At 44.8% G+C, this 23,933-nt stretch overlaps 2 protein-coding genes across 13 annotated transcripts in view; both read left to right on the forward strand.

Moving 5' to 3' along the window:
- The first annotated feature begins 61 nt into the window (after positions 1 to 61).
- ARPC4 (actin related protein 2/3 complex subunit 4) lies at positions 62 to 12,903 on the forward strand. Of its 2 annotated transcripts, none has more exons than XM_053301603.1 (6): positions 62 to 346; positions 858 to 976; positions 8,841 to 8,952; positions 9,038 to 9,133; positions 9,832 to 10,002; positions 11,981 to 12,903. In XM_053301603.1, exons 1-6 carry the CDS (start codon positions 344 to 346, stop codon positions 11,984 to 11,986), a joined length of 507 nt encoding a protein of 168 aa, XP_053157578.1. In that variant the 5' UTR covers positions 62 to 343; the 3' UTR covers positions 11,987 to 12,903. The 2 variants fall into 2 exon arrangements, with proteins under 2 accessions (XP_053157578.1, XP_053157576.1); XM_053301601.1 differs by lacking the exon at positions 62 to 346 and adding an exon at positions 392 to 546.
- Positions 12,904 to 18,541: 5,638 nt separating this feature from the next.
- TTLL3 (tubulin tyrosine ligase like 3) overlaps positions 18,542 to 23,933 on the forward strand; it is a 39,798-nt gene continuing 34,406 nt past the window's right edge. For 3 of the 11 annotated variants that reach the window (XM_053301581.1, XM_053301572.1, XM_053301583.1), the window contains exons 1-3: positions 20,092 to 20,487; positions 20,782 to 20,932; positions 22,271 to 22,337. In XM_053301581.1, the coding sequence (XP_053157556.1) occupies positions 20,861 to 20,932; positions 22,271 to 22,337 (139 nt within the window). In that variant the 5' untranslated portion in view covers positions 20,092 to 20,487; positions 20,782 to 20,860. The other 8 variants (XM_053301574.1, XM_053301573.1, XM_053301575.1 and 5 more) reach the window with 8 other exon arrangements.

The following is a 23,933-nucleotide window of genomic DNA, read 5'->3' on the forward strand; positions in this document are numbered from 1 at the left end:
CCCACTGCCTCTCTTGTTTCCAAATATGGAGTAAAGTTGGCTGAGTTATACCAACTGAGACGCCGAGATAGGAGGAGGAGATTGTGTGAGGCGCATATTGTGCTCTGGAGAATGGTTTTTTAAAAAAAAATCTTTTTGTCTTCCCGTTAGGTAGCCTTAAAAAATTTTTTTGGAGTAACTTGGGAGAAAAAGAAACCAAGGTCTAAAGGCAATCCTCCACCCGCGGAAAGCTTTGGAATAGTCCAAATTTTCCGGAAGAGGAGAACTGTTCTTCACTAGGGGTACTTCCGCTTCCGTTCCCGGGACCCAGACCCGTTCTGCTGCCGCCTCCGCCCTTGCTGCCATGGTGAGTGGGTGGCGGCGGCGGTGGGCGAGCGAGCGGCAGCCCACCGTGAGGAGGGTTTTCACGAGGGGCTTTTGTCAGCATTATCCTTGAAGAAGAGGAAGAGGAAGAGAAGTGACTGACAGGGTGGAGGAGGACATGTGGGGGGCTTCCTTGAAGAGGAAGGAGGATGTCGGATGGGTGCTGGTCTGCCGGTGGGGAAGGTGTGGAGGGAGTTGCTGTCGGGTGGCTTCAGTGGGGATGGAATTAGAAGGCTGGGCTCGGTGGCGGGGGGCAGCAGAGTGGACTGTGGGCTGCTACCCACACTCTGTCAAAAGTGTCTCGGCTAGCAAGGCTGCAAAAGATCTATGCTCGAGTCTTTAGAAAGCTAATTGCCTGTCAGAGGAGACGATCCCGGGCTAAGTGGACCACTACTCTGACAGATTCAAAGGAAAGCAGGGTGTGCCGTGAATGTCATGGTCCAGGTTTAGGGTGTGTGAATTACTGATGCCGAGTTTTGCCTTCTTCCTTGCAGACTGCCACCCTCCGCCCCTATCTCAATGCAGTGCGAGCAACTCTACAGGCTGCTCTGTGCCTGGAGAACTTCTCGTCCCAAGTGGTGGAGCGGCACAACAAGCCTGAGGTGGAAGTCAGGTATGGGAGCAGAGGATCAAAACGCGACTGCATACGTTTTTTATTTGTGCAAGGAAACAGTTCTCTGGGGACCCTGTCAATTTTAGCTTGTTCTCAAGGTGATAAATTGCAGCAAAAAAATGATCTTTATCTTATTTTTACATTTATATTCTTCCTTTGAGCTCAGATGGTTATTTTTTGAACCATAGTTATGAAGCTGAAAGGCAATTGATAGGAATGGCTCTTTTAAAGAGGTGTGAGTTTAGTTGTACAGCAGAAGCAAAAGATGAGGGCAGAGAGCGAGGAGCTAAGTGACATAGGGAAGCGAGAAAACGTCAAAAGGAATGAATGACATGGTAGAAAGGCAATGTGCATCTTGCTTGCTTTCATCCTACACTCTAAGGTTTCCCATAGCCTTTCTGTGCTGCTTTTCTCCCATTCCACAGATATTCTCTTTTAATTCCACTTTTTGTTCTCTGTATCTCCACTTTACCATGATTAGACCAATCGTCACATTACCAGTAGTCTGTCTCTTTTTTTCTCCTTCCTCTTCTGCTTTTTATTCATTCCTCTTTGTCTTTGTACACATCAGAGTACATTCTCTCTTCCATAGGTTTTCAGTAGTGTTCTTCTTAATTCTCATGACTTAAATATCCTGCCACCTTAATGTGGAGTCTATCATGATGATTGCTTAACTGCCATACAAATTACTTTCTAATTTTTCCACTTTGCATGGTGATTGTCATGCCACTGTTTTTCTGGATCATGATTTGCATATGGAATGTCCCATTCTGAATGTATTCCAGTTTGAGTCCTCAGTTTCAGAGAGTAGGATTCTGAACATGGTGCTCCATGCATGCACTGAGCCTTCCAAAGACCTCCCTCCTTCTGGGCTCCTCCAAAAGCTGTTGCTTCTTCTCTGTGAGTTACTGCTAAAGTGCTACTACTTGCTCTGTTGCATTGGAGTCGGAAGACAGAGGAAAAGCAGCAGCTAGGAAAAGCACAGAGACATTTTGCTGCCACTAGTTGGTAACTACTGAGGAAAGCTGCAGCTATTCGGCTATTCATGTACAAATTGGCAATCCTTCACCTGCCCCTTTGCGGGTCTCCCAAGGGAACCCGCCCCATGGTTTGCAACACATAGTGATATATGTCAGTGGAATAGGTATCACTCAATGAATTTGGTAATCAACAAATGGAAGCTAAACGTGCCCTCTGCTCATCTCCAAGCAAGTGTGTCCTCCACACATCAATGGCTCCATGGGTACTACTTGTTCCTTTGCCTTGCTCCTGCTGCAACTGTCTTTATAGTTTGCAGTAACTTACCACTTGTTCACCTTTTTTCTTCTGACTTGCTTTCTGCTTCTGTATCCATACCATGGCCGTGGACAGTAAATTAAGTTCTAGATGCACGCTTGAATGGTGTGTTGATCACTGAAACCACCATAGTCTTCATGTTGCCTCCTTTGTCTGGATTCCCTTGTTATATTTTCTGTCTGCTGCTATAAGTCAGATTCATTCATTCTCTCTCTCTCTCTCTGCCAGCGCTTTGTCCCACGCGTGTGCTGGTCATGCACCCTACATGGGTGGCAGATGCAGGGGGTGTGGCCAGCACTCAGAAGGTGGGCCACACAGCACCTCACCCACTCCTTTCTAGCCGGCAAACAAAATGCTGACTTGAAAAGGTTAAGGATGGGCCTCTGAATCTCAGCTGGCAAACACTTTATGTGCTGGCTGGGTTCAGGAAGAGGACAAAGGGGTGCCCTGCAAGCAGTGTTCTGATTTTTAGCCTATTCTCCAGTAGGCTTGAGAGAACACCCGGCCTTCTGTATGTGTGTCCATGTGTATTTCCCCGCTATCAACTTCGCAGCACCTGAACCAATATGAACCAAACCGGATACAGTTGTAGGGACACCTCAGTGGCGTAGTTTGTAATGTCATCCACACTGATGACAGACACATAAACTTTTGCAATGCAAGTAGGCTATCTTGTGAACCGCTTAACCGATTTGAACCAAATTTGCTACAGCTGTAGGGACACGTAGGGATGCCCCAGTGGTGTAGTTTGTGATGATGTCATCCACCTCAATCCAAGATGATGGACATGTGAACTTTTGAGGAGCAAGTGTACCAGCTTGAGGACTGTTTAACCAATTTGAACCAAATTTGGTACAGTTGTAATGAGTGACACAAAGGGACACCTCAGTGTGTAGTTTGTGATTCTGTCATCCACCCTGATCCAAGATGGCAGATGCATAAACATTTGAGGTGCAAGAGATCTAACTTGTGGACCTCGATTTGAACCAAATTTAGTCCATTTGTAGAGACAGTGAAAGGAAAGTAGGCTGATCAGTTCTTACTAGAACAACTTGTTTTCATTTGTGTTCAGAATGAGTTTTCTTCTGGGTGGCTGTTTTAAGGCAGTATGTGCACACGTGCATTCAGAGTCGGGCCTTCCTGATTCAACCTGAACGGGATTTAGAATTAACTGTGCAGACATAGAAAAAACATGTGAGCACATGGACACACTTCAAAGGGAACATTGGTGCCCTGGCGGAGGGGTGCTGTGATGGCCCAGGGACATTTGTCTCCCCTTGTCCAATGGTGGCTATTCCACTGCTTTCAACCCTCCCCTTCTCTTTTGGCATTTATTTCAGTGCACTGAATTCCACTAGAATTGCCTCTACTTTGGTCAGTCTGACTTGTTCTTCCTCTGCCCACCAACCTTCTTTTACACTTTTAAAGGATGTTATGGATTTGTGCTTATTGTTTCTCCATGAGCAGAGAAAGTGGTGTCCTTCATGACAAATGAGCACCAACAGTGTAAGCAAACTGATGAAGCCCTGCTTCTAGAAATAGTGCATTATATGTGAATTTGAAATGTCCTAGGATTTACACATAATCTTAGATGTGGTTCCAGTAACTACAGAAAGAGTGTTGGACCAGCAGTAAACGAGGCTCATAGAATCATGAAGGGAGCCTAGTGTAAATCCAGAGTGAAAACATCAAGCAGAGACTGGGCAGTCTGTTGGGGAAGACTTTCAGTGAGAGAGAAGCACCCTCTCCTGGGTAATTGGTTCCATTGCTGAACCTTCAGTCTTGGAATTGCTCCATCTCTCATAAATACTCTGATGTGTTAAGATACTCTGATGTGCAGAGTGTCAGTACCCTAAGCTTCTCTAGACTTTCAAAGATATCCTGGCTCTTTGAAATCTGTACACCAATGTTAAACTTGGTCAAAGTTTTATTGAACCAAATGCACAAACTGTCGTCTGTAGGCTAATATTGGAACAAATGAAGAGACACAGAAGAAACTGGCTCTTGTTACTTGATTGTGGAACATTCTTTCTTTGGCTTTTATTGTTGTATTAGAAGATGGCCTATGTTGCATCTCCTACAAACCTCAGTGCTAAAATCCAGGTTCATTGGCCCAGTTTTCAGTTTCCTTGACTACTCTTCTGGGTCTTGAGGAAGATCATGTTATTACTTCTGTGCTCCAACTAACACAATACTATATGCCCTGCATCACCTTTCAGTGGTTGGTCTGGGCCGCCCCCATTTCAGTTACCATAGGCTGATTCCTTCTGGCTGGTTGCTGTAAGTTCCATTCTTAATTAATTTGATCCTCAAGAGTGGCTTGGTTGCAGGTGCAATCTAAAGTCTTTTCTGTAGCACTCTCTTGCAAGCTGATGTATTGACACTGTCCATAGAAATCCAGATCTTCTAACAAAAAAATGAAACATATCCCTAAAATCCCTGCTAACTGGGCAAAGAAGCATATTTTTAAAGTGGTAGCTCCCTTTATATTTAATAGGGGGACAGCAACTGTCCCTATTTCATCTCAGCACAGAGTCCCTCACAGCGGCAGTTTGCTGGTGTTTCCTTTTGTTTCTTCTTAGATTGTGAGTGCTTTGGGGACAGGGAAACATTTTTTCATTCCTTTTGCTATATAAACTGTGTAAAAAGCCTTTGGTAAGATTAAGATTTGTTAAGATTGGTAACTTAACAAACAAACAGAAAACAGAGTAGAATAAATGAACAACATTCACAATGGAGGGAAGGAAAAAATCCCCCAAGTATATATATTGCTCACCACATCTCAAAACAGAAATTGTAGAACTGAAAAAGGTGCAGAAGATTCTGACAAATGATCAGAGGGCTGAAACACTGTTCTTTTGGGGGAAAGCTACAATGTTTGTTTTATTAATTTAGCAAAAAGTGGACTAAGGCAAACATGACTGCAGCTTTAAAAATTATGCATGGTGTGGAGAAAGTGGATAGTGAGAGGCTTTTCCCTCTTGATCACAATACTAGAAGTAGTGTTTCATCAAGAAACTTATTGGTAGGAAATTTTAGGATGGACAAAAAACACTTCTTTACAAAGGCAGTGAGGGGATAGATGAAGACAGACAAACTGAAATTAAATCTGGGTGAGGTGGAAGACAGAAAAACTGTTGATGGTGATGGTTTCTCAGTTGATTGTGGATAGGGATGCACTCCCCTTGAAGGAACAGGTTTGCAGATTGGGAGCTCTCCTGCTCAGCATTACACTAGAGTGCCCAGTTTCTGCTGTGACTTGGGAGAGCTTCTACACATCTTGGCTGGTGTATCAGTTTCCTCCATCTCTGTCTCGGTCAGATCTGGCCAAGGTTATCCATGCTCTAATTGCATTCCAGTGTGTTGCTGAAACATGCTCTACATGGGACTGCCCTTGAAGACCCTTTGGAAACTTCAGCTGGTCCATAATGCAGAGATGAAGGTATTGACTAATTTAAGGCGTTTAGAGCCTCAAGTGCTACAGCGGGGAAATGCTTGACTAACAAGCAGAAGGTTGCCAGTTCGAATCCCCACTGGTACTATATCGGGCAGTAGCAATATAGGAAGACGCAGAAAGGCATCCTCTCATACTGCACGGGAGGAGGCAATGGTAAACCCCTCCTGTATCCTACCAAAGAAAACCACAGGGCTCTGTGGGCATCTGGAGTCTAAATCGACTTGATGGCACACTTTACCTTTAGAGCATGTTACATCCATTCTTTTCCACCTGCACTGGTAAACAGTTTGTTTCTGGATATGATTTGAAGTGCCAGTGTTAACCTTTAAAACTCTGCATTGTTTGGGACCAAACTACTTAAGGGACCATTTCCTCCCACAAGAATTTGCTCTTCCTGTAAGAGCATTTCAAGAGACACTTCTCTAAGGGATGCATCTGCTGACAATGTGAGAGAGGCCTCCTTTGCTTCCCAGTGAAAAGCCCTCCCCAAGGATGTCTAGTTAGCCGTTGGTGGGTGTTTTGGTGGTTAGCTGAAACTTACTTATTTTGTCTGGTTTTCCCATAGTTGGTTAAGGTTTGATCTTTCTTTTTATCTGATTATCTTTATCTTGCATTTTGTTTCTAAATTGTGTGTCTGAGCCATTTTGAATTATAGAAAAAAGCAGAGTATAGATTTCTAAAATATAATTTCAAAAAGTGCTTCATGTAGCATATAATTGCACAGCAATAGTGTGTTGTTTCATATTTGTGTCAATTTTTGATTGTGTACTGCTTAAAGTACCGTCTAAGATAGAAAGGCAGTATAAAAATACAAGTAAACTCACCCGTAGAATTCATTGCTGCAAGATGTGGTGGTTGTCACTAGTTTAGATGTCTTTAAATAGCACTTACAGGCGGGCAATAGTAGTTGAGGGTATGCATTCATCTCCTGTTTGTGGGCTTCTCAGTGCCATCTAACTGGCAATTGTAGGAAGCAGAGTGCTGGACTAGATAGGTCTTGGCCTAAGCTGGCAGGGTATAGTGGAGTCTGGAAGAATATACTGTATGCAGTTTTCCTACGGCCTGTTTTGTAATATGAATGGTGTGTTTGAGTGAAGGAGAGGAAGAAAGATCTACATATAGAATAGCTGAAGTAACTGCATTCAATTTAGGAACTTGACCAGACTTTATTTTGCTTGCTCGCCTTGTACAAATGCAGAATTTTGAAAGGGTGACCAAGTTTTTCATGTTAAACATTTATTGCAAAGTGTTGAGTGTGAAATAACAGGGAAACAAGATGGAAAGACTTAGGAAGCAAGCAGTTGTGCTAACGTCTGCTCAGTAGTGCACTCAGATTCTGACTCAGTTTTCTAAATCTTTAGTAGAAACTGCTTATGTAGATTAGCTTTTTCTCCATAAACATGCGAACTAAAATTTTTGCTTTTCTTTAAATGGACATTGCTCAGAATTTAGTGTGTGTACCCATGTGGATTTTTAGGATCCCTGGTTATTGATGGCACATTACAGGCTTGGATAAAAATACTATTGCATTTACTCTTTGAATGGTCACACAGAGATTGTAGGAAATATGTTTTAAAAGCCATTGTGAACAGATAATCACATGTATTCATAGTGCTGGTGCAGATGTTCCTTTGCCCAGTATTGTTGAATCACATGCGTAATAGGAAAAGATAAATACTTAAACAGGGTCTCAGTGAACCAGCTTAGTAATATCAAACTGCAACATGACTAATGCACTATGATTCATATGTATGCATTGCCAGGCCTTAGAGACACAAGAGTGAGTTCAGAGATTTTGTTGTGCTTCTCCTGCAAGCTCCTAGCTTACACACTTGTTTATATTATTCAGCATATATACAGCTGCCATATGAGTTGGGCCATTGGTTCATTCTGCCTCAATGTTGCTACACTGACTGCCAGTGGCTTTCCAGGGTTTCAGGAAGGGATTTTTCCAGTCTTACCAGGGTATGCCAGGGATTGGACCTGGGACCTTCTGCATGCAACACAGTATTCTATAGACAGGGAATTATGGCATACCCAAAGTCATCCCGTGAACTTATAAAGCCTAAACAGGGATTTGAACCTGGACTTCCCAGTCTAAACTTCTTATCTGTTTGGCTACACAGATTCACTCTGTGTTAGACTAATGCTTCCTGTTGCAAACACAGGGACCAAGATTAGTTGCATGGTGTTGCTGCTTCTTCTCTCAGCTGCTTGCCTGCAGCTGCCAGAATAGATGTAGGAACAAATTCTTAGGCTGACTGACCTGTAGAAGTTATGATAATTAGGGAAGAAATTATTCGGTGTTGGTTCTAGAGATATGCCAAACAACGTTGTTTATTATTTTAAATGTTACGGAATTCAGAGTAATGGTTGTGATGTGACACTTTGTGCAGAAGCTTGACTGCTTCTTCTGGTTATAATAATAATAAACTTTGTTAACCACTCCATAACAAATTGTTCTCTGGGCTGCTCACAACACAGCATTAAAACATCAAGCAAAAATACAACACAAGAAATCACAACACACTGCAATAAAATTTTAAAACTTTAAAAAAAGTCAGTTCTAAAAATCAAAATTTAAAAGCCCTGAGTTAACAAAAAGGTCTTTACTTGGAGAGGCTATTCCATAAACAGTGCAACCACTGAAAAGGCCCTTTCCCTAGTAGCCACCCACCTTGCCTTGTTTGCTCACTTGAAAGTGCTACTGATCAAAAAGTGTCCAGAAAGTGTTTCTGATCAAGTAATTGAATTAATCCTTCATCCATCATGCCCTTGGGTATTCAGCGTCTGACCCCCTGGAGTGTATTCTGTTCCTTTCACTGGAGCAGCTGCTGGGAGGTAGGGAGGATTTTGGAGGGCCTGTTGTACTTTGCACATTATATGCTGTCTACCCTTAGCAAGCAAAGGTAGAAGCTTTGGAAACTAGAAAACCCTTGCTCCTAGATAAGTGATTGTGGTGGGGGGGAACTGAGATTGCATTTAAACACACACATGCTATTGTGTGTAGAGAACAATGGGTGATATTATGCTGGAATCAACCTAAAACAGTTTGGAAGTACCCTCCTCAGGGTGTTCTTTGATATGGATATGTCTTTCTCTGGTTTGCAGAAGCAGCAAGGAACTGTTGTTGCAGCCAGTGATCATCAGCAGAAATGAGAAAGAGAAAGTCCTCATTGAAGGGTCCATCAACTCTGTACGTGTCAGCATTGCTGTGAAGCAGGTAAGTTGAGCACAAGAGGTGGGATGGTTGCTGCAAGGCAGCCAAGAGGAAATACTGATGGCGAGCATCCCTTTGCCTTCTGCAGGCTGATGAGATTGAGAAAATCCTGTGTCACAAGTTCATGCGCTTCATGATGATGAGAGCAGAGAACTTCTTCATTTTACGCCGGAAACCTGTTGAGGTGAGGAGACTTGGTGAGGGTCAGCAAGGTGCTATTTTCTTTGTCTTTGAGCAACATCCTACATGAGCCACTACTTTGATAGTAGCTTTAACACTGGGGAGTGGGATATGCCACAAGTAATATTAAGTACTGTTGGGAGACAAGATTTTGTCTCCCAACACATCAGGCTGTGTGATTTTAGAACCCTTAGAACACTCCTGTCTGGGACTTGATGAGTCTGATTAGTATTCGAATGACCAAGGGTGAATGCTGCTATCTTAGCTTTTGATAGCTTGGTCACAGTGGAATGCTGTTTGCTTGCATGCATTTGCATACGCTCAGAAGAATGCAAGATGGCTGTCCCCGTGACTGGTGGCATAGAAGTATCGGAAGTTAACTGTTGACCCAACCAACAGAGCGGAGGTCCATTATTTGCACTTAACCCAGTGTGTTCTGTCTATTAGAATCTACTGCATGGCTGTCATAGTCTGGCTTCAGATGTTTCTATGCCAGGACCCTAAAACTACCCATCTGCAGATGCTATTGCTTCTTGAAAGAACACATCTTCATTCTGCTAGATACTAATGATCAAAACTGCTTGTCTGCCCTAGGTTTCCTTGCTGCTCCTGCTAGGTAGCTGAAGGAGTGACTAGGAGGAATAATGGAAACCTCTTGGCTTAACAGATGATGATGTCTTGCTGCTCTCTCTTTTGTACCAGGGCTATGACATCAGCTTCCTGATCACAAACTTCCATACAGAGCAGATGTACAAACACAAACTGGTGGACTTTGTCATTCATTTCATGGAGGAAATCGACAAAGAAATCAGTGAGATGAAGCTGTCAGTCAATGCCAGAGCTCGCATTGTGGCCGAGGAGTTCCTCAAGAATGTAAGAGTTGGCTAAATGCTACAGAAGTGCTGCTCTAATGACATACCAAAGTTCACTAGTGGGTTGTAGGAGCTTGTTGATAGCAGTCTGCTGACTGCCCACCATAATAGAAGGGTAGACTGTAGGTGAGGTGAGAATGACAGGTGGGTCCTAAACAAAGTCAGAGTTTAGCGATGAAATAGAGAACTTCACCCACTCAGAGGAGGTATTGCCAGTTTAATGTTTTGGATGCAACAGGGGTTTTGTGGTATAATACTGTGTCTCTGCACGAGAGCCCTAAGTTCAAATACAGCTTATTGAGTAGACTTAAGTCAATTACATTTTAGCTTTGTTTGCTACTTCTGGCCACAATAGGAAAAGAATTGTAAAGTGCTGTAGAAATGATTCTGTACATATGCATTGTTGCTCACTCTAGGAAAGGTTCCAGTGGGAAGCAAATGTTCCTGGTAGGGCTTGGATGATTCTGTGCTCCAGGTGACATAATCTAAATGGCTTGTCAGGTGCTTCATGTAGCAATAAAAACACAAAAATTGCTGGGAGAAGGAGAAAGGGAGATAGCACAAGAGCTGGGTTTCTCCCCTTGCAAGGTCTAGTTAAGGTTTCTAGGGCACAGTCCTGTAAATTGCAACGATTATCCAGTTTTATTAGGGTGAAGGAAGTGGTAATACATCAGCTGGTGTGATTTAAATTATTTTTATTCCACCTTTCCATCAAAATACTCAAGGTGGTTTGCAACATAATAAAACTATTAAAATAGCAAACATAAAAATTGCTCACAAATGGAGTAGGAGGTTCCACTCCTACCTCCTGGGCAGATTCCAGATGTTGTCTCTTGGAGACAGTTGTTCTTCAGAATCTGAACTTTCATACGGTGACCCTCAGGGTTCCATACTGTGTCAGATGTTTAACATCTACAAGAAACTGCAGGGAAAGATCATTAGGAGATTTGGTGCGGGATGTTATCAGTATTTTGCTGATGCCCAAATCTATTTCTCCATGTCATCATCATCAGGAAAAGGCATAACCTCCCTAAATGCCTGCCTGGAGGCAGTAATGGGCTGGATGAGGGATAACAAATTGAGGCTGAATCCAGATAAGACAGAGGTACTTATTGTGTGGGGTCGGAACTCAGGAGACTTTTTTGATCTGCTGGTTCTGGATGGGGTCAACTCTGCCAGAAGGAACATTTACGCAGTCTGGGGGTGCTTCTGGATCCGAACCTCTCCCTGGTGTCCCAGATTGAAGCTGTGGCCAGAGGTGCTTTTTTCAGCTTCAGCTGATACACCATCTGCATCTGTTTCTTGAGATGAAGGACCTCAAAACGGTGGTACAGCCAGCGGGGAGGGAAAGCTCACACAGCACAGCCCAGCACAGCTGGCAGGGAGAGAAAGCACCACTGGCAGGCAGGGAGGGAAAGGAAAATCAAGTGCAGAACGGACAGGGGCTAAAGGGAGGGGGAGAAATGACAGAGAGGATGAGGGGCGCAGATGGTCTGTGTCGGATCAGCTAGTTACCTGTAAAGCCCTAAACAGCTTAGAGAACATCTTCACCATGAGCCCTACCACCTGTTAAGATCATCTGGAGAGGTTCGTCTGCAGTTGCCACAAACTCATTTGGTGGCTACTCAAGAACTGGCCTTCTCCATTGCTGCCCCTGGACTTTGGAATGTGCTCCCTGTTGAAATAAGAGCCTCCCCATCTCTGGCAATTTTGAAAAAGGACTGTAGACATATTTATTCACCCATGTTTTAATTAGATTTATAGTTTCAATATTTTAAAGTTGGGTTTTTAATTTTAATGTTTAGATGATTTTAACTGTAAACTGCCCAGAGACACAGGTTGTGGGGGGTTAAAAAATGGGAGGGGGGAATTAAAGCAAATAAAAGACCAGAGAATTAAAAAACTTAGGTCAGTTGGATAAGTACAGTTTTAAATTAATATATTTCCTTTTTTCTCTCCCCACTCCCCCCCCCCCACAGTTCTAGACCGAGGGCTGGAGTCCACAGCTTTGCTTTCTCATTCTCTCTGCACAGCCACTTTGCTGGGGCTACAGAGAGGGCCACAGCTCAGGAGTGAGATGAGAAGCAGCCAGACCTGCGGGGGCTGTCCCAGCTAAATGTACACCATGCTCGCCAGTGTGCCCAGGGGAGGGGAGGGTGCTTTTTAATATTTTTGGAACAAAACTGTGCTTGTTTAAGACTGTGTCGACTTGATATCTTCTCTCTCCTTTTTTTTTTAAATGATTGATCACTTGCTATAATTTATCTACTTGAGTCTCCTTGTGGCCATGTCCTTGTTGGGAAAGGGGGTAGGGATTGGTTGCGCTAGCTAGCAACCCTTGGCAAGAGTTGCTGCAGGAGTTACAGCTCAATTCTGCTCATGTAAAAATCACCTCTAATAGCTGACAAAAAGCTGCCTTTATCTCTTCATATGGGGACCAGTAAAAGAGGACTGAAACATTTCTGTCTGAAATGGCAGCCAGTCTTGGCGCAGCCAACACTGGGGTGACTACAGCGTGACTACCCTGACTCACTTCCCAGGTTATGCATAGGAGTCATGATTTGTCTAGCAGACTGCACTCTCTGCCCCCCTCCCACCCCCCCGTGCCAAGTCACTCCAGTCTCTGGAGGGAACTCCCTCTCCCCCATTCCACATCCCCCTGCCCCACTCCCACAGGGATCAGAGCATTCTGAGCACAGCACTGCCTCCTGTTCTACCCTTTCTGTTCCCTTCCACACCTGTGCCAGAGGGAGCTATGATGGGAGGGGTCAGGCCATGCATCAGCAGAACGGGACGGAGCTGGAATCTGTAACTCTTGGTTCTTTTTGCTATGGCACTTGCTGTAACTTTCTTATTCTGGGACCTTCCCTATTAAAGCCTTTTTTCTTGCCTCCTGAAATAAGGGTGCTTGCATGGTTTTTCTGTGGTGCTGTGCCCTGCCTCTTCCATTTTGGAGATGTGCTTCCTAGGAAGTGCTGAGTTCACTGACAAAGCCCGGTTTTCACAAAGGAGTGTTTTCCCTAGAACGAATATTCTCACCTGATGGCTCTATACTTCTGCATTTTAAGTGGCAGATAGGCTGCATTCACCCAAACAAAGGCAACTGGCATTAGATACTTCTGTGGAATTATATATGCTCCTAATTGTGTACAGTGACATATACATGTATATATAACATGTGTGCACAAGTAGAACCCTGCAACAAACATTGTAGTTTATCCCCAGCCAGACTGACAGAAGACTTCTTGTGCTGCTTGGGACTGGAGGAGTGGGAAAGGGAAATTATTCCTCTTCTTTTCCCCCTTTTTTACCATCTAAAGCTTTCCGCTGTGCTTTCTAGCACTTAAGGGCTTCGGTTTAGGTTTAGGGCTAGCTGTCCCATGTTAAACACTTCATTGCGATATGCAGGGGGAGACTGTTTGAAGAGTGGAAGAGAGGGTAAAGATGTCCTTTTTCCTCCCCTCCCCAAACCTCCCTGTACAGCACTGGGGAGTTCTTTAACTTCATGATGTCCCTCTCCCTTGTCCTAATTCCCCACCCCACCAACTACCACCACCCCTGCCAAGATAATTTAAGCTTTCTGAGTGCTTGAGCAGGCCAGCTCACTCACCACTTTCCTTTCTTTTTAACCGATACTCATCTGCCCCAGCTTTCTATAGGTCCTGGATGTTACCAAGCATAGGCCCTTGTTGCGCCACTTTAAAAATTTGGTTTAATTTTACAAGCCAGTATATTACAAACCATACTTGGAGTGGCCAGAATATACAGAAAGTTCTGCCTTCTGAGTGGTTGGCCTCATTTCACTATCCAGTTGGCAGTCAGTGGACCACCAACCAATGTGATATTAGAAGGGATCACAATTATTCACAGCCTGCCTCAGACATGCACCCACCCCCACCACCCACCCCCGCCAAAAAGGATGCTGTACTTATGCACTGAGAGCATGTCCAGAAATCTATGTCCTGAGAGCATGTCCAGAAATCCTGCCCTGGCACATTAGTACCAAGAAGCATCACCCTTTCTACACTCTCCAAGCTTATGGTGTTTAAAGAAGCAAACACTGTAAGCATGATGGCCATTTCTGTGATTGGAAGGTTGAGGAGCCCCAATCACACAATCATGAAGGCAATCGCAATTGCACTTTGATACCTGCCTCTTCAAAAGCTGTAACCATGAACAGTGTGGTGTTGTGGGGTTTGCAAGTGCACTTTCAGGACACTATGTGAGCACAGCATCCTTTTGGGGGGTTTTTTCCCCCTCATGTTAGAAAGCTCCTAGAAAGGAGAATATGTTCAGTGATGTTTTGAGGCTCTCCCAGGAAGCTCCCTTGCTTTTCAAAGAACAGCTAGTCTTTCCGGTAGCGAAGAAGCACTTCAGCTGGGTAGGGCTTGCTGCTGGAACAGGGGATCTGCATTCTCTTCCCTCTAGCTCACAGTGATACAGGAGATAACCTGTTTTAAAGGTTGGGTAAAATGAACTGTATTTCCTTGACTATGACACTTATTCTGCAAACTGCCAAAAGTACATCATTTGCTAAATCCTACACTGGCTGCCTGTTCCTCAGATAGAGGTAGACAAGAGGCCTTGTCTCTGACTGATCCATCCTAAATGTGTGGAGAAGCATGGGTGTGGTCATATCTTCCTTCACCCCATATGAAGTGGCCAACAGGTGATTTCAATACAACTGTAAAATAGCATTGAAACATGCATTGAGGGATAATTTTGATCCCCTTGCCCCATTGTTTCCCTCTGTGACAAGTGTTGGGGTGACTTGCATGCCCACACTCTTTCCCTATGTCATTAGGATTGGCTGCTGGAAGCATATTCTGAACCAGCCCCAAATGTCCTTATATCAAATCTTTTCAAAACAGTTTCTTCTAGTGGCAAAGGTGTGTACACACCTTTCTCCTTCTTTGCAGGAGAAAGGTGTGTACAAATAACTAAGCCCCACTTTACACTCTCCCCCCAACCCCCATCAAAGCCTCTGCTCTCTTGAGGTTAGCTGTCACGCTGTGGTTTAGGCAATGACTCTAACTAAGCAGAAGTTGTCCTGCTGGTTCCTCAAGCTCAGGGTCCCCTGTTGTGGCTGAGAGACTGTTGAGCTGTACTCTATAAATGGAATTGAAGGCTGCTTCCTACTGCTTGATCTTACACATGGGTGCCAAAATTAATCCGCACGCTATATTTCATATGCAGTCATGTATGCGTCTTTCCCCCTGTGCTAAACGTAAGTAGGAGGAAGGTTGCAATGGCTTTGAAGCCAAGCATTGCGATAAGTGGAGCACCTGCCAAGTGTGACAAAGACAAGCAAGGAAAAAGGGGGCTGTCTTAACTGTACAACTGAACAAAGCAGTTGGGAACAAAGGGATCCTGGGGAGGATCTGGGAAATTACAGGCAGGTTAGCTTAATGTCTGTTCCGGGCAAACTGATGGAAAGCATTCTGAAGGCTAACATTGTAAAGTACATAGAAGAACAGGACCTGCTGGGGGAGAACCAGCATGTCTTCTGCAAAGGTAAATATTGCCCCACGAACCTTTTGGAGTTCTTTGAGAGTGTCAACAGGCATGTGGATTAGGGATGTGCAAATTGATTCAGGTACAAATCAATTTGTCCCCAAATCTAGCTGATTCAGGTGATTTGGAGACAAATCACCCCTGTGGTCCATTGGCTAGATTTGGGTTCAAATCACTCCTGATTCTATTCGAATCGATTTGAGATTTGGATCCCTCCTATTAATTCCCCTAGATTCCCAGCTTTAATTTTTTTAAAAAGCTAAGCTCTAGCCCTTGTAGAAGTGGAGTTATGAAGCAAAATGTGTGGTCACTATTTTTCATGTGTTTGGATTCTTTGGTGTATAATTTCTCTTCAATGAATCCCTATGAGGATTTCTTACACACCTTCATTTCTTCCATTCGTTTTTGCTGTCTTTTTGACAGTGCCAGTTGGCAACTGCCATGTGCCAACTACACCCCACTCCCACCTGCAAGGCAGTGGGGTACTACTCAGTTTATGTTCTAGGATTTTTCCCAAGTATTTAGGCTCTCTGGTGTCTAATTACCTTTCCTCCTAATGAATCCCTATGAGGATTAATTACACACCAAAGAGTCTAAACACATCAAAAATTCCTAAAATATAAACTGAGTACCTTGTGGGTTGGGGGGTAGTTGGAACATGGGATGCCACTAATTCCCCACCCTCACCTGCAAAGCAGTGGGGTCAAAATGAACAGAAGAAATGAAGGTGTATAATGAAGACACCAAAGAATCCAAACACTTCAAAAATACCTAAAAAATAAACTGAATACCCTGGTGGGGGGTGTAGTTGACACATGGCAGTTGACAGTTGGCACTGTCCGGTGACAGTCAAAGTGAACAGAAGAAATGAAGGTGTGCAATGAATCCTCATAGGGATTCATTATGAGGAAACATTATTATACACCAAATAATCCAAACACTCGAAAAATAATGACTGCACATCTTGCTCCATAACTCCACTTCTGCAAGGGCTAGAGCTTAGCTGCCTTCTTCCTCTTCTTCCTCTTCTTCTTTTAATGAAAGCTGGGGATCTATGTTAGGGTTAGGATATGGCAATTTTGAATCCCTATTGTTTCCTATGATGGACATGTTCAAAATCACTAAAAACTAAAAAACTTAATTAAAAATCAACCAAGTGTCCCACTGTCTTGAAATTTGGGTAGTAGATGGCACCCATGGGACCTACAGTACCCACCACCCACATTTGGTGCCCCTCGGGCTTTAAGTGGTCTGAATCAAATTGAAGCAAATACAAATCGAATCTGGCGTGATTTGGGTGGGGTGGATTTAGACACAAAACAAATCAGGGGTGATTTGTTTGGGGCACAAATTGGATTAAAAACAATCAATTTGTGCACATCCCTAATGTGGATAAAGGTGATCCAGTTGACATAGTATACCTGGACTTCCAAAAAGCTTCTGACAAAGTTCCCCAGCAAAGACGCTTGAGAAAACTTAGCAGTCATGGGATAAGGAGACAAGTACATATGTGGCTTGCTAACTGGTTGAAGGACAGGAAACAGAGGTTAGGTATAAATGGAGAGTCTTCACAATGGAGAGAAGTAAGAAATTGAGTCCCCCAGGGATCTCTACTGGGACTGGTGCTTTTTAATTTATTCATAAGTGATCCAGAAGTTAAGAGAGGTGGTCAAATTTGCAGATGACACCAAAGTATTTAGGGTAGTTAAATCCAAAACAGATTGTGAGGTACTCCAAAAGGATCTCTCCAATCTGGGGGATTGGGTGACAAAATGGCAAACGTGGTGCAGTGTTGGAAAGTGTAAAGTTATGCATATTGGCGCAAAAAACCCCAACTTCACATATACACTGATGGAGTCTAAGCTGTCAGTGACTGACCAAGAGAGCAATCTTGGAGTCATGGTGGACAGCTCGCTGAAAGTGTCAATTCAATGTGTGGCAGCTGTGGAAAAGGCCAATTCCATGCTAGGGGTCATTAGGAAGGGCATTGAAAATAAAACTGCTAATATTATAATGCCCTTACAAAAATTATGGTGAAACCACACTTGGAGTACTGCTTACAATTCTGGATACCATACTTGAAGGACATTGTAGAACACTAGGACCAGGGGTCATCCCATTGTTCTGCCCATAAAATTAGGGCCAACAAAAGGAATTATTTTTCCACACAACGCATAATCAGCTTATGGAATTCTCTGCCACAAGATGTGGTGGCAACCAACAATCTGGATGGCTTTAAGAGTGGTTTGAATAACTTTATGGAGGAGAGATCTATCAATGCCTATTAGTCTGAGGGCTACAAGCCACCTCCAGCCTCAGAGGCAGGATGCCTCTGGATACCAGCTGCAGGGGAGTAACAGCAGGAAGGAGGGCATGCCCTCAACTCCTGCCTGTAGGCTTCCCAGTGGCAACTGATGGGCCTCTGTGTGAAAGAGGATGCTGGACTAGATGGGCCTTGGGCCTGATCCAGCAAGGCTGTTCTTATGGAGAAGGTCCTAAAAGTGTGGCTGTGTTGGCAAAATGTATTTGCAGCATGGGACAATGAATTTCTAGCTCCTGAGACTGGCTTCTCATTTGCCATTATTGTCTCTTCTGAACGTCCAGTTTGGCACTAATGGCCTTATATGTGAATCTCCTTACCTCATGCCCCCATGGTAGTCTCAGTGTCATTCACATAGTCCTACTCTAGTATTGACACTGATGAATTATTCCCAGTTTACCTAGTTAGGACATGAGGAGGTGTTCATTTGTGCTGCAATTGGTCCCTTCTTTTCCCCTGTACACAATGCAAAACTTTGGCCCTATGCACTCTACCATACAAGCCAAAGAAAGTTCATAACAATGGAGGTATTACTAAACCCTTCTGGCTTAGTGATGGCTGGTATTTCAGTGCCATTCTCAGCCAAGGGTGAATGTAGGTACATGTTCTTTGGAAGCAAAGGGACCAAGATAATGGAACAGAAGCCCAGAATATGAAGTGATTCTGGTACCCTTTGATGTCACAGGTAAGGCATCTTGAACATTCTGTGCAGGTTCCATGCTGTTAGTTCCTTAATGCCATTCACCCTTTCTTTCAAGCTGGGCCTGACTTCTGTGCCAAAAACTTTCCCACTGAGCCCCATCTGGGCTTCATACACTCACAACCAGAGGTAGGATAGTTTTGAATTCAATTGTTATAGGTAAAGTATTCATGTGTGCCTGTGTAGCATGGCCCACATATCACACCCAAAGAGAAGCAATATGTGTGGATGATTCATCAGAGGCAGGTGGGAAGATGGCATTCATTGGTGGTAGCCAGGTGGTGGAAATTGCCACATTTCAGGTAAATGGGGGCTTATGTCCTTTTCAGTTAGTGTGAAGGGAGCACTGAATGGTATTTGTAATTTTTGTTGCTCAAGGTGCTTGCTCTTCTACTCTGCTCCAAAAGTTTCCCTCCTCCCTTTCTGGATCCATACCTTGACACAAAGCAGATATTTTCTATCTGTAGTTTTTAACTTTATAACTCTTTTGTGTCTAGTCTGTGTGCACAGCACTCCACTTTTCAGGCAATGGAAATCTCCACCCCACCGCATCACTCCAGCTTGGTGACCAAACGTCCTGAAGAAGGCAGTGGTGATGCCCAGATGTTGTGGGGCTACTATAGATGGTGGGCAAGGTTGGGAACCCCTGCCTTAAGCTCTGTCTCTCTGGAGAAGGCTGTGGGCTGCCTCTCCAAATCCAGCCCCGCACACACACACACCCCGCGCCAAGTGCAAAAGGAAAATTGAGAAGAGTAGGAAAGCAAGCAAGCAGCACCACCTGCTGGAGACAGCGAAGCGAAGGGGGAGAGGGTGGATGAGTAGGAGTTCGTGGGGAAGCACTTGGGACACCTCCGAAGAGCAGAGAAGGTCGCTCCCCCCGCCCCGCCCCGCCCCGCCCGAGACTCGCTGCGATTCTGTGACCCCAAACTCTTTCAGAAGGTGTTGGTAAGAAGGATGAAGAAAGATGCCTCTCCTTTGGGGGTGGCGGCGGGGGGGTACTTTGGGGTCTCCGACCTGAGACCTCTGGCCGCACCTCATCTGCCCATTCCCGGGTTTGGGGTTTTGTTGGTTTTTTCGCAGCTTAATCGGGGCAAAAGAGCGTCCGCGCTGCAAGCGCTTGCCGTGCCGGGTCTCCGAGGTTTCCATAGAGACACCAAACAGCCGCGTGGGAGCTGTAAGGAGGAGCTGGGGCCGCGCAGGCCTGCACGGGGGGTGCTCTCCAAGCCCTTTCCACCCCCACGGATACACACGGGGCCTGCTGGGGAGGTGGGCTGGAGGAGAAGGGCTGGGGGGAACCGGGGAAGGGAGGCGGTGGCTGGTGCTGGGGATGGGAGCTGAGCGTGGAACGGACTCTGCTAGTGGTAGCCGGGGAGGGCTGTGTTTGCACGATGGGGGCTCGAGCCTGCGTGGCAAGCCCTGCCTCCTAGCGGTCTGATTTATTCTGCGCCGAGAAAATGCCCTTTGCACATGCACAGAGGTCCACTAAGATGTTCGGTTTCAGGGATGAGCCCGGCTTCAACACCGCTCTGTGTAAAAGGGTGGGTTGATGGGAGGAATTCATGGGGATGGGTTTAGTACAGGGTAATAATAGGAGAACTTGGATTATAGGCATGGTTTGCTAGACTTTGGAGGGCAAAGGTGGAAATGGAACAACCGTCCTGGAGATGGGTGAATTGTCATGGTGGGCTGGGAATATGAAGGAAGGGATGGCGTTTGTACAGGTGTGTGTTTATGTGATGCAGAGCATAATTTCTGAAATGAAAGTTGATCATGGCTCTGGTCTGATTTGGAAACTACTCCCATATGGAGTCTTGGGGGCTGCTTGGGGCCAGCCATTCAGTAGTGCAAGAAAGGCACTCTATTATTCCTGCAGAGAAGAACCCACATTAGCAAAAGGACACACAAAATGCAGTGGCACTGTTACAGCTCCCATTTGAGTGCTCCTGAAAAAGGTAGGTCTATTTTTAGCTGCTAATTACAGTAGCTAAATAAGAATCTCCATGCTTTCTTGAAGAATCTGTCTAATGGTGGCTGTATGCCTCCTGCACTGCAAAGACAGAGCCTGTTCATGTTCTTGGAGCACTTGCTCACTGTCCTTATTGCAAGGAACAGGCAGCCGTAGGTTGCCTGCTGTGGATGTCTGTCCACAACTCTGCTCTGCCCTGGGCTCCTGTATGGGATGCTGATATGGGGAGTGGGAATTGATGGATTAGCCGCTACAGTTAGTTGTTGCCTTGTCCCTCCAGGTGGCTGTGCAGTGCGCCATGACTGACATATCTGTTCACTGTGAGTTGCTGTACAGGCAGTGGAGCTGGCACGAAGAATATGCCGGTGAATGGCCCTGAAGCTGCTACGGCTCTCTCTTTCCCAGGATTCTACTTTTCCCAACCAAAGAAGGCAAGATCCAAGTTCCATAACTTACTGTTTCAAAGATCCAGATTTTCAAGGAGCTTGGAATTCCTGGCAATGACAAGGGGATTGCACAGAGGGAAGGGTGTAGAGTTTGAGGGAAGATGGATTTGTAGGGGGAGTTATGGGTAGTCCTTCTGACCATGTGCAAATCCCACCCAGTTAATCCCTTCCATCTGATTTCACCAGCTCTTACCCACACATTTGTAAGCTTTGATTCAGAATAATAAGGGCTAGGAACTTGTAGGTTTTAAAAATGAATGCTGAGTGTACACATCCACCAGAGTGCCACATACTCTACATTCTGGCACACTCAATACACTTGATGGTGAGCATCAAATTTTATGCTTATGCAGCAGCTGCACAGAATATATAGGATATGGACTCAGCCCAGCTTGCTTAGTTTTGGAGAGGTTGCAATCACATATGAGCATGGGGCATGCTTACCCTCTATTCCAAAGCCTATCTGTCCACCCAGCAACTGCTTTCCCACCTCCCAGGTTAGGGGCAGTGATTCAGGCAGGAGTTTTTCTTCTCCAGTCACTTCATGTCATGGGATAACCAGGTGGTGGTACTGGGCATTTGAGAAGGGCTGAGAAATAAACATGTCCATCAGGTGTAGTATAGGTGGTAACACATTTTTTTGTCCAGATAGGATAAAATTTGAGAGATGGCAAGTGTAGGGGATGGTTAACTTGTAGCAGATACCGCACAATGAACAAAACCTTTCCAAAGGGTAAAAACAACAGTGCACCTTCAAAAACTAACCTATTTATTGTAGTATAAACTTTAATGGACTACAGCTGGCTGAAGTGTTATCCTCAGTTGACAGGTATTTGTGTGTACCTTCAGCTGATACTTGGTTCATCTGGTGAAGTGGCCTCTAGATTACAAAAGTTTGTGCTACAATATAACTGTTAATCTTTATGGTGACACTACCACACTAACAGGATGACCCTTCTAGAAGAAGTTTGCCAAGAGTGGATGGGGAAGAAGTAGAATGAATGCAGGTGCCTGCTTGATGTATATCCCCTTACTACTGTGAGATTCAGAGCTAATGCTCTCTTTACCACCATCAGCAGCACAGGGTGTGTTGTATATTCCCTGCCCAAAATGAGTTAGTTTTAGAGAAAAACAAATCCCAGAAAAGATGACGGGAGTTTAGAATCCTTAGCCTTGACCCTTATGATGCCACTTGGTTGTTGTGAGGTTACTGAGTTTTTTCTCTGACAAGCTGCAACAACAACAGGGAGTTTGTGGGGCTGCATTCATTTAGAATGCGAAAGGGACTAAGACAAGTTCAGGATTTCTATTGGTCTTTCACAGGTGGGGCCAAAGTGTAAAGCAAGAGAGAGCAGTGGCACTGGAGGGGGCAGAAGGCCTGGAAGAAGAGGTAAGGTAGCGATTCAAAAACAAGCATGTTTTCCAGGTCAGAGAAGTGCACAATGGGCTAGTATTCTACAGACTGCGACAGTTCCTTTGGGACCAGGCCCTTCATCTGCACTGGGATCAAGCCCTGGCTCTGTAGAAAGACTTGATTGTGGCCCTTGGTTCAAGATGCTCCATAACTCTCTTAAGGCACAAATTCTGAGTCAGTTTATAGGCCAGGATCCAGCCCAAGCAGAAAGCACTTCAGCATGTGCACAGGAACAGGTTGTGTATGTTTTTCTTCCTGGTAATATCTCTTGCTTTATGGGGTGCTGTTCTGGAGAGCTCCCTGACTTTGGAGGGTATGGAGAGCTATCATTAGAAGAGCAACGGAAAAGCTCCAATGCCATCACATGCAGGGCTTTGGATTCCAGCTACAGTCCAGAATTATCTTGTGCTTTTGCATGCTACCTTGGCAGCCAGGGTAGGCAACTTGGATCTCCTGCTGTTTTTGGACGACTACTTCCATCATCCCCAGTTCTGGGGGTTCAATCCCAGACTGTTCCTTCTGCTGCGCTGGGAGAGATTCAGCCCTCCAGAGAGTCATAGGAACATAGGAAGCAGCCATATACTGAGTCAGACCGTAGGTCCATCTCACTCAATATTGTCTACACAGACTGGCAGCGGCTTCTCCAAGGTTGCAGGCGGGAATCTCTCTCAGCCCTATCTTGGAGAAGCCAGGGAGGGAACGTGGAGCCTAGATGCTCTTCCCAGAGCAGCTCCATCCCCTAAGGGGAATATCTTACAGTGCTCACACTTCTAGTCTCCCTTTCATACGCAACCAGGGCGGATCCTGCTTAGCTTAAGGGGACAAGTCATGCTTGCTACCACAAGACCACTCCCTTTCCAGCACCAGCTCTGTTTCTCTCTGACTGTGACAGCCACTTGCACTCCTTGGACTCCTTCACTTGGACTCTTCAATACTCTAACTTGTACTAAAACTCTGCTGAAGGCAGCTTCCTGATATTCCACTTTTCCCCTCCACAGTTTATCAAACAAACCAGTCAAAACAACTCAAGTTCCCTTCATTATTTAAAAACCTATCCAATCCAATCAAACCAAGCCTATCTTCCATCCAAAATCAAACCAGTACAATTCTTCTCCCTCCCAAACCAAACTGTAGGACAGGAGTTGTGAACTTTGGACCCCTGCACAGCTTCTTAACATAGAGAGTAAGCAAAGCAATTGCAATACAGAAGTCTTATATATAAAAAGAGGAGGTTCAGACATTTATTATATTTTAATTAATTTAATTTATTTACATTTTATAGCCCGCTCTTCCTCCAAGCAGCCCAGAGCGGTGTACTACATACTTAATTTCCTCCTCACAACAACCCTGTGAAGTAGGTTAGGCTGAGAGAGAAGTGACTGGCCCAGAGTCACCCAGCAAGTCTCATGGCTGAATGGGGATTTGAACTTGGGTCTCCCTGGTCCTAGTCCAGCACTCTAACCACTACACCACACTGGCTCTTTGAGTAGATGTGTTCATGAGCTGTGGTTTGAGCACTGGTTCGGCACAGGGAGCAGGAGCTTTAAGAAAGAGGAGAGCAGGTTCTTACGT

The sequence above is a fragment of the Hemicordylus capensis genome, chromosome 2 (genome assembly GCF_027244095.1).
Source record: "Hemicordylus capensis ecotype Gifberg chromosome 2, rHemCap1.1.pri, whole genome shotgun sequence".
Taxonomy (NCBI): domain Eukaryota; kingdom Metazoa; phylum Chordata; class Lepidosauria; order Squamata; family Cordylidae; genus Hemicordylus; species Hemicordylus capensis.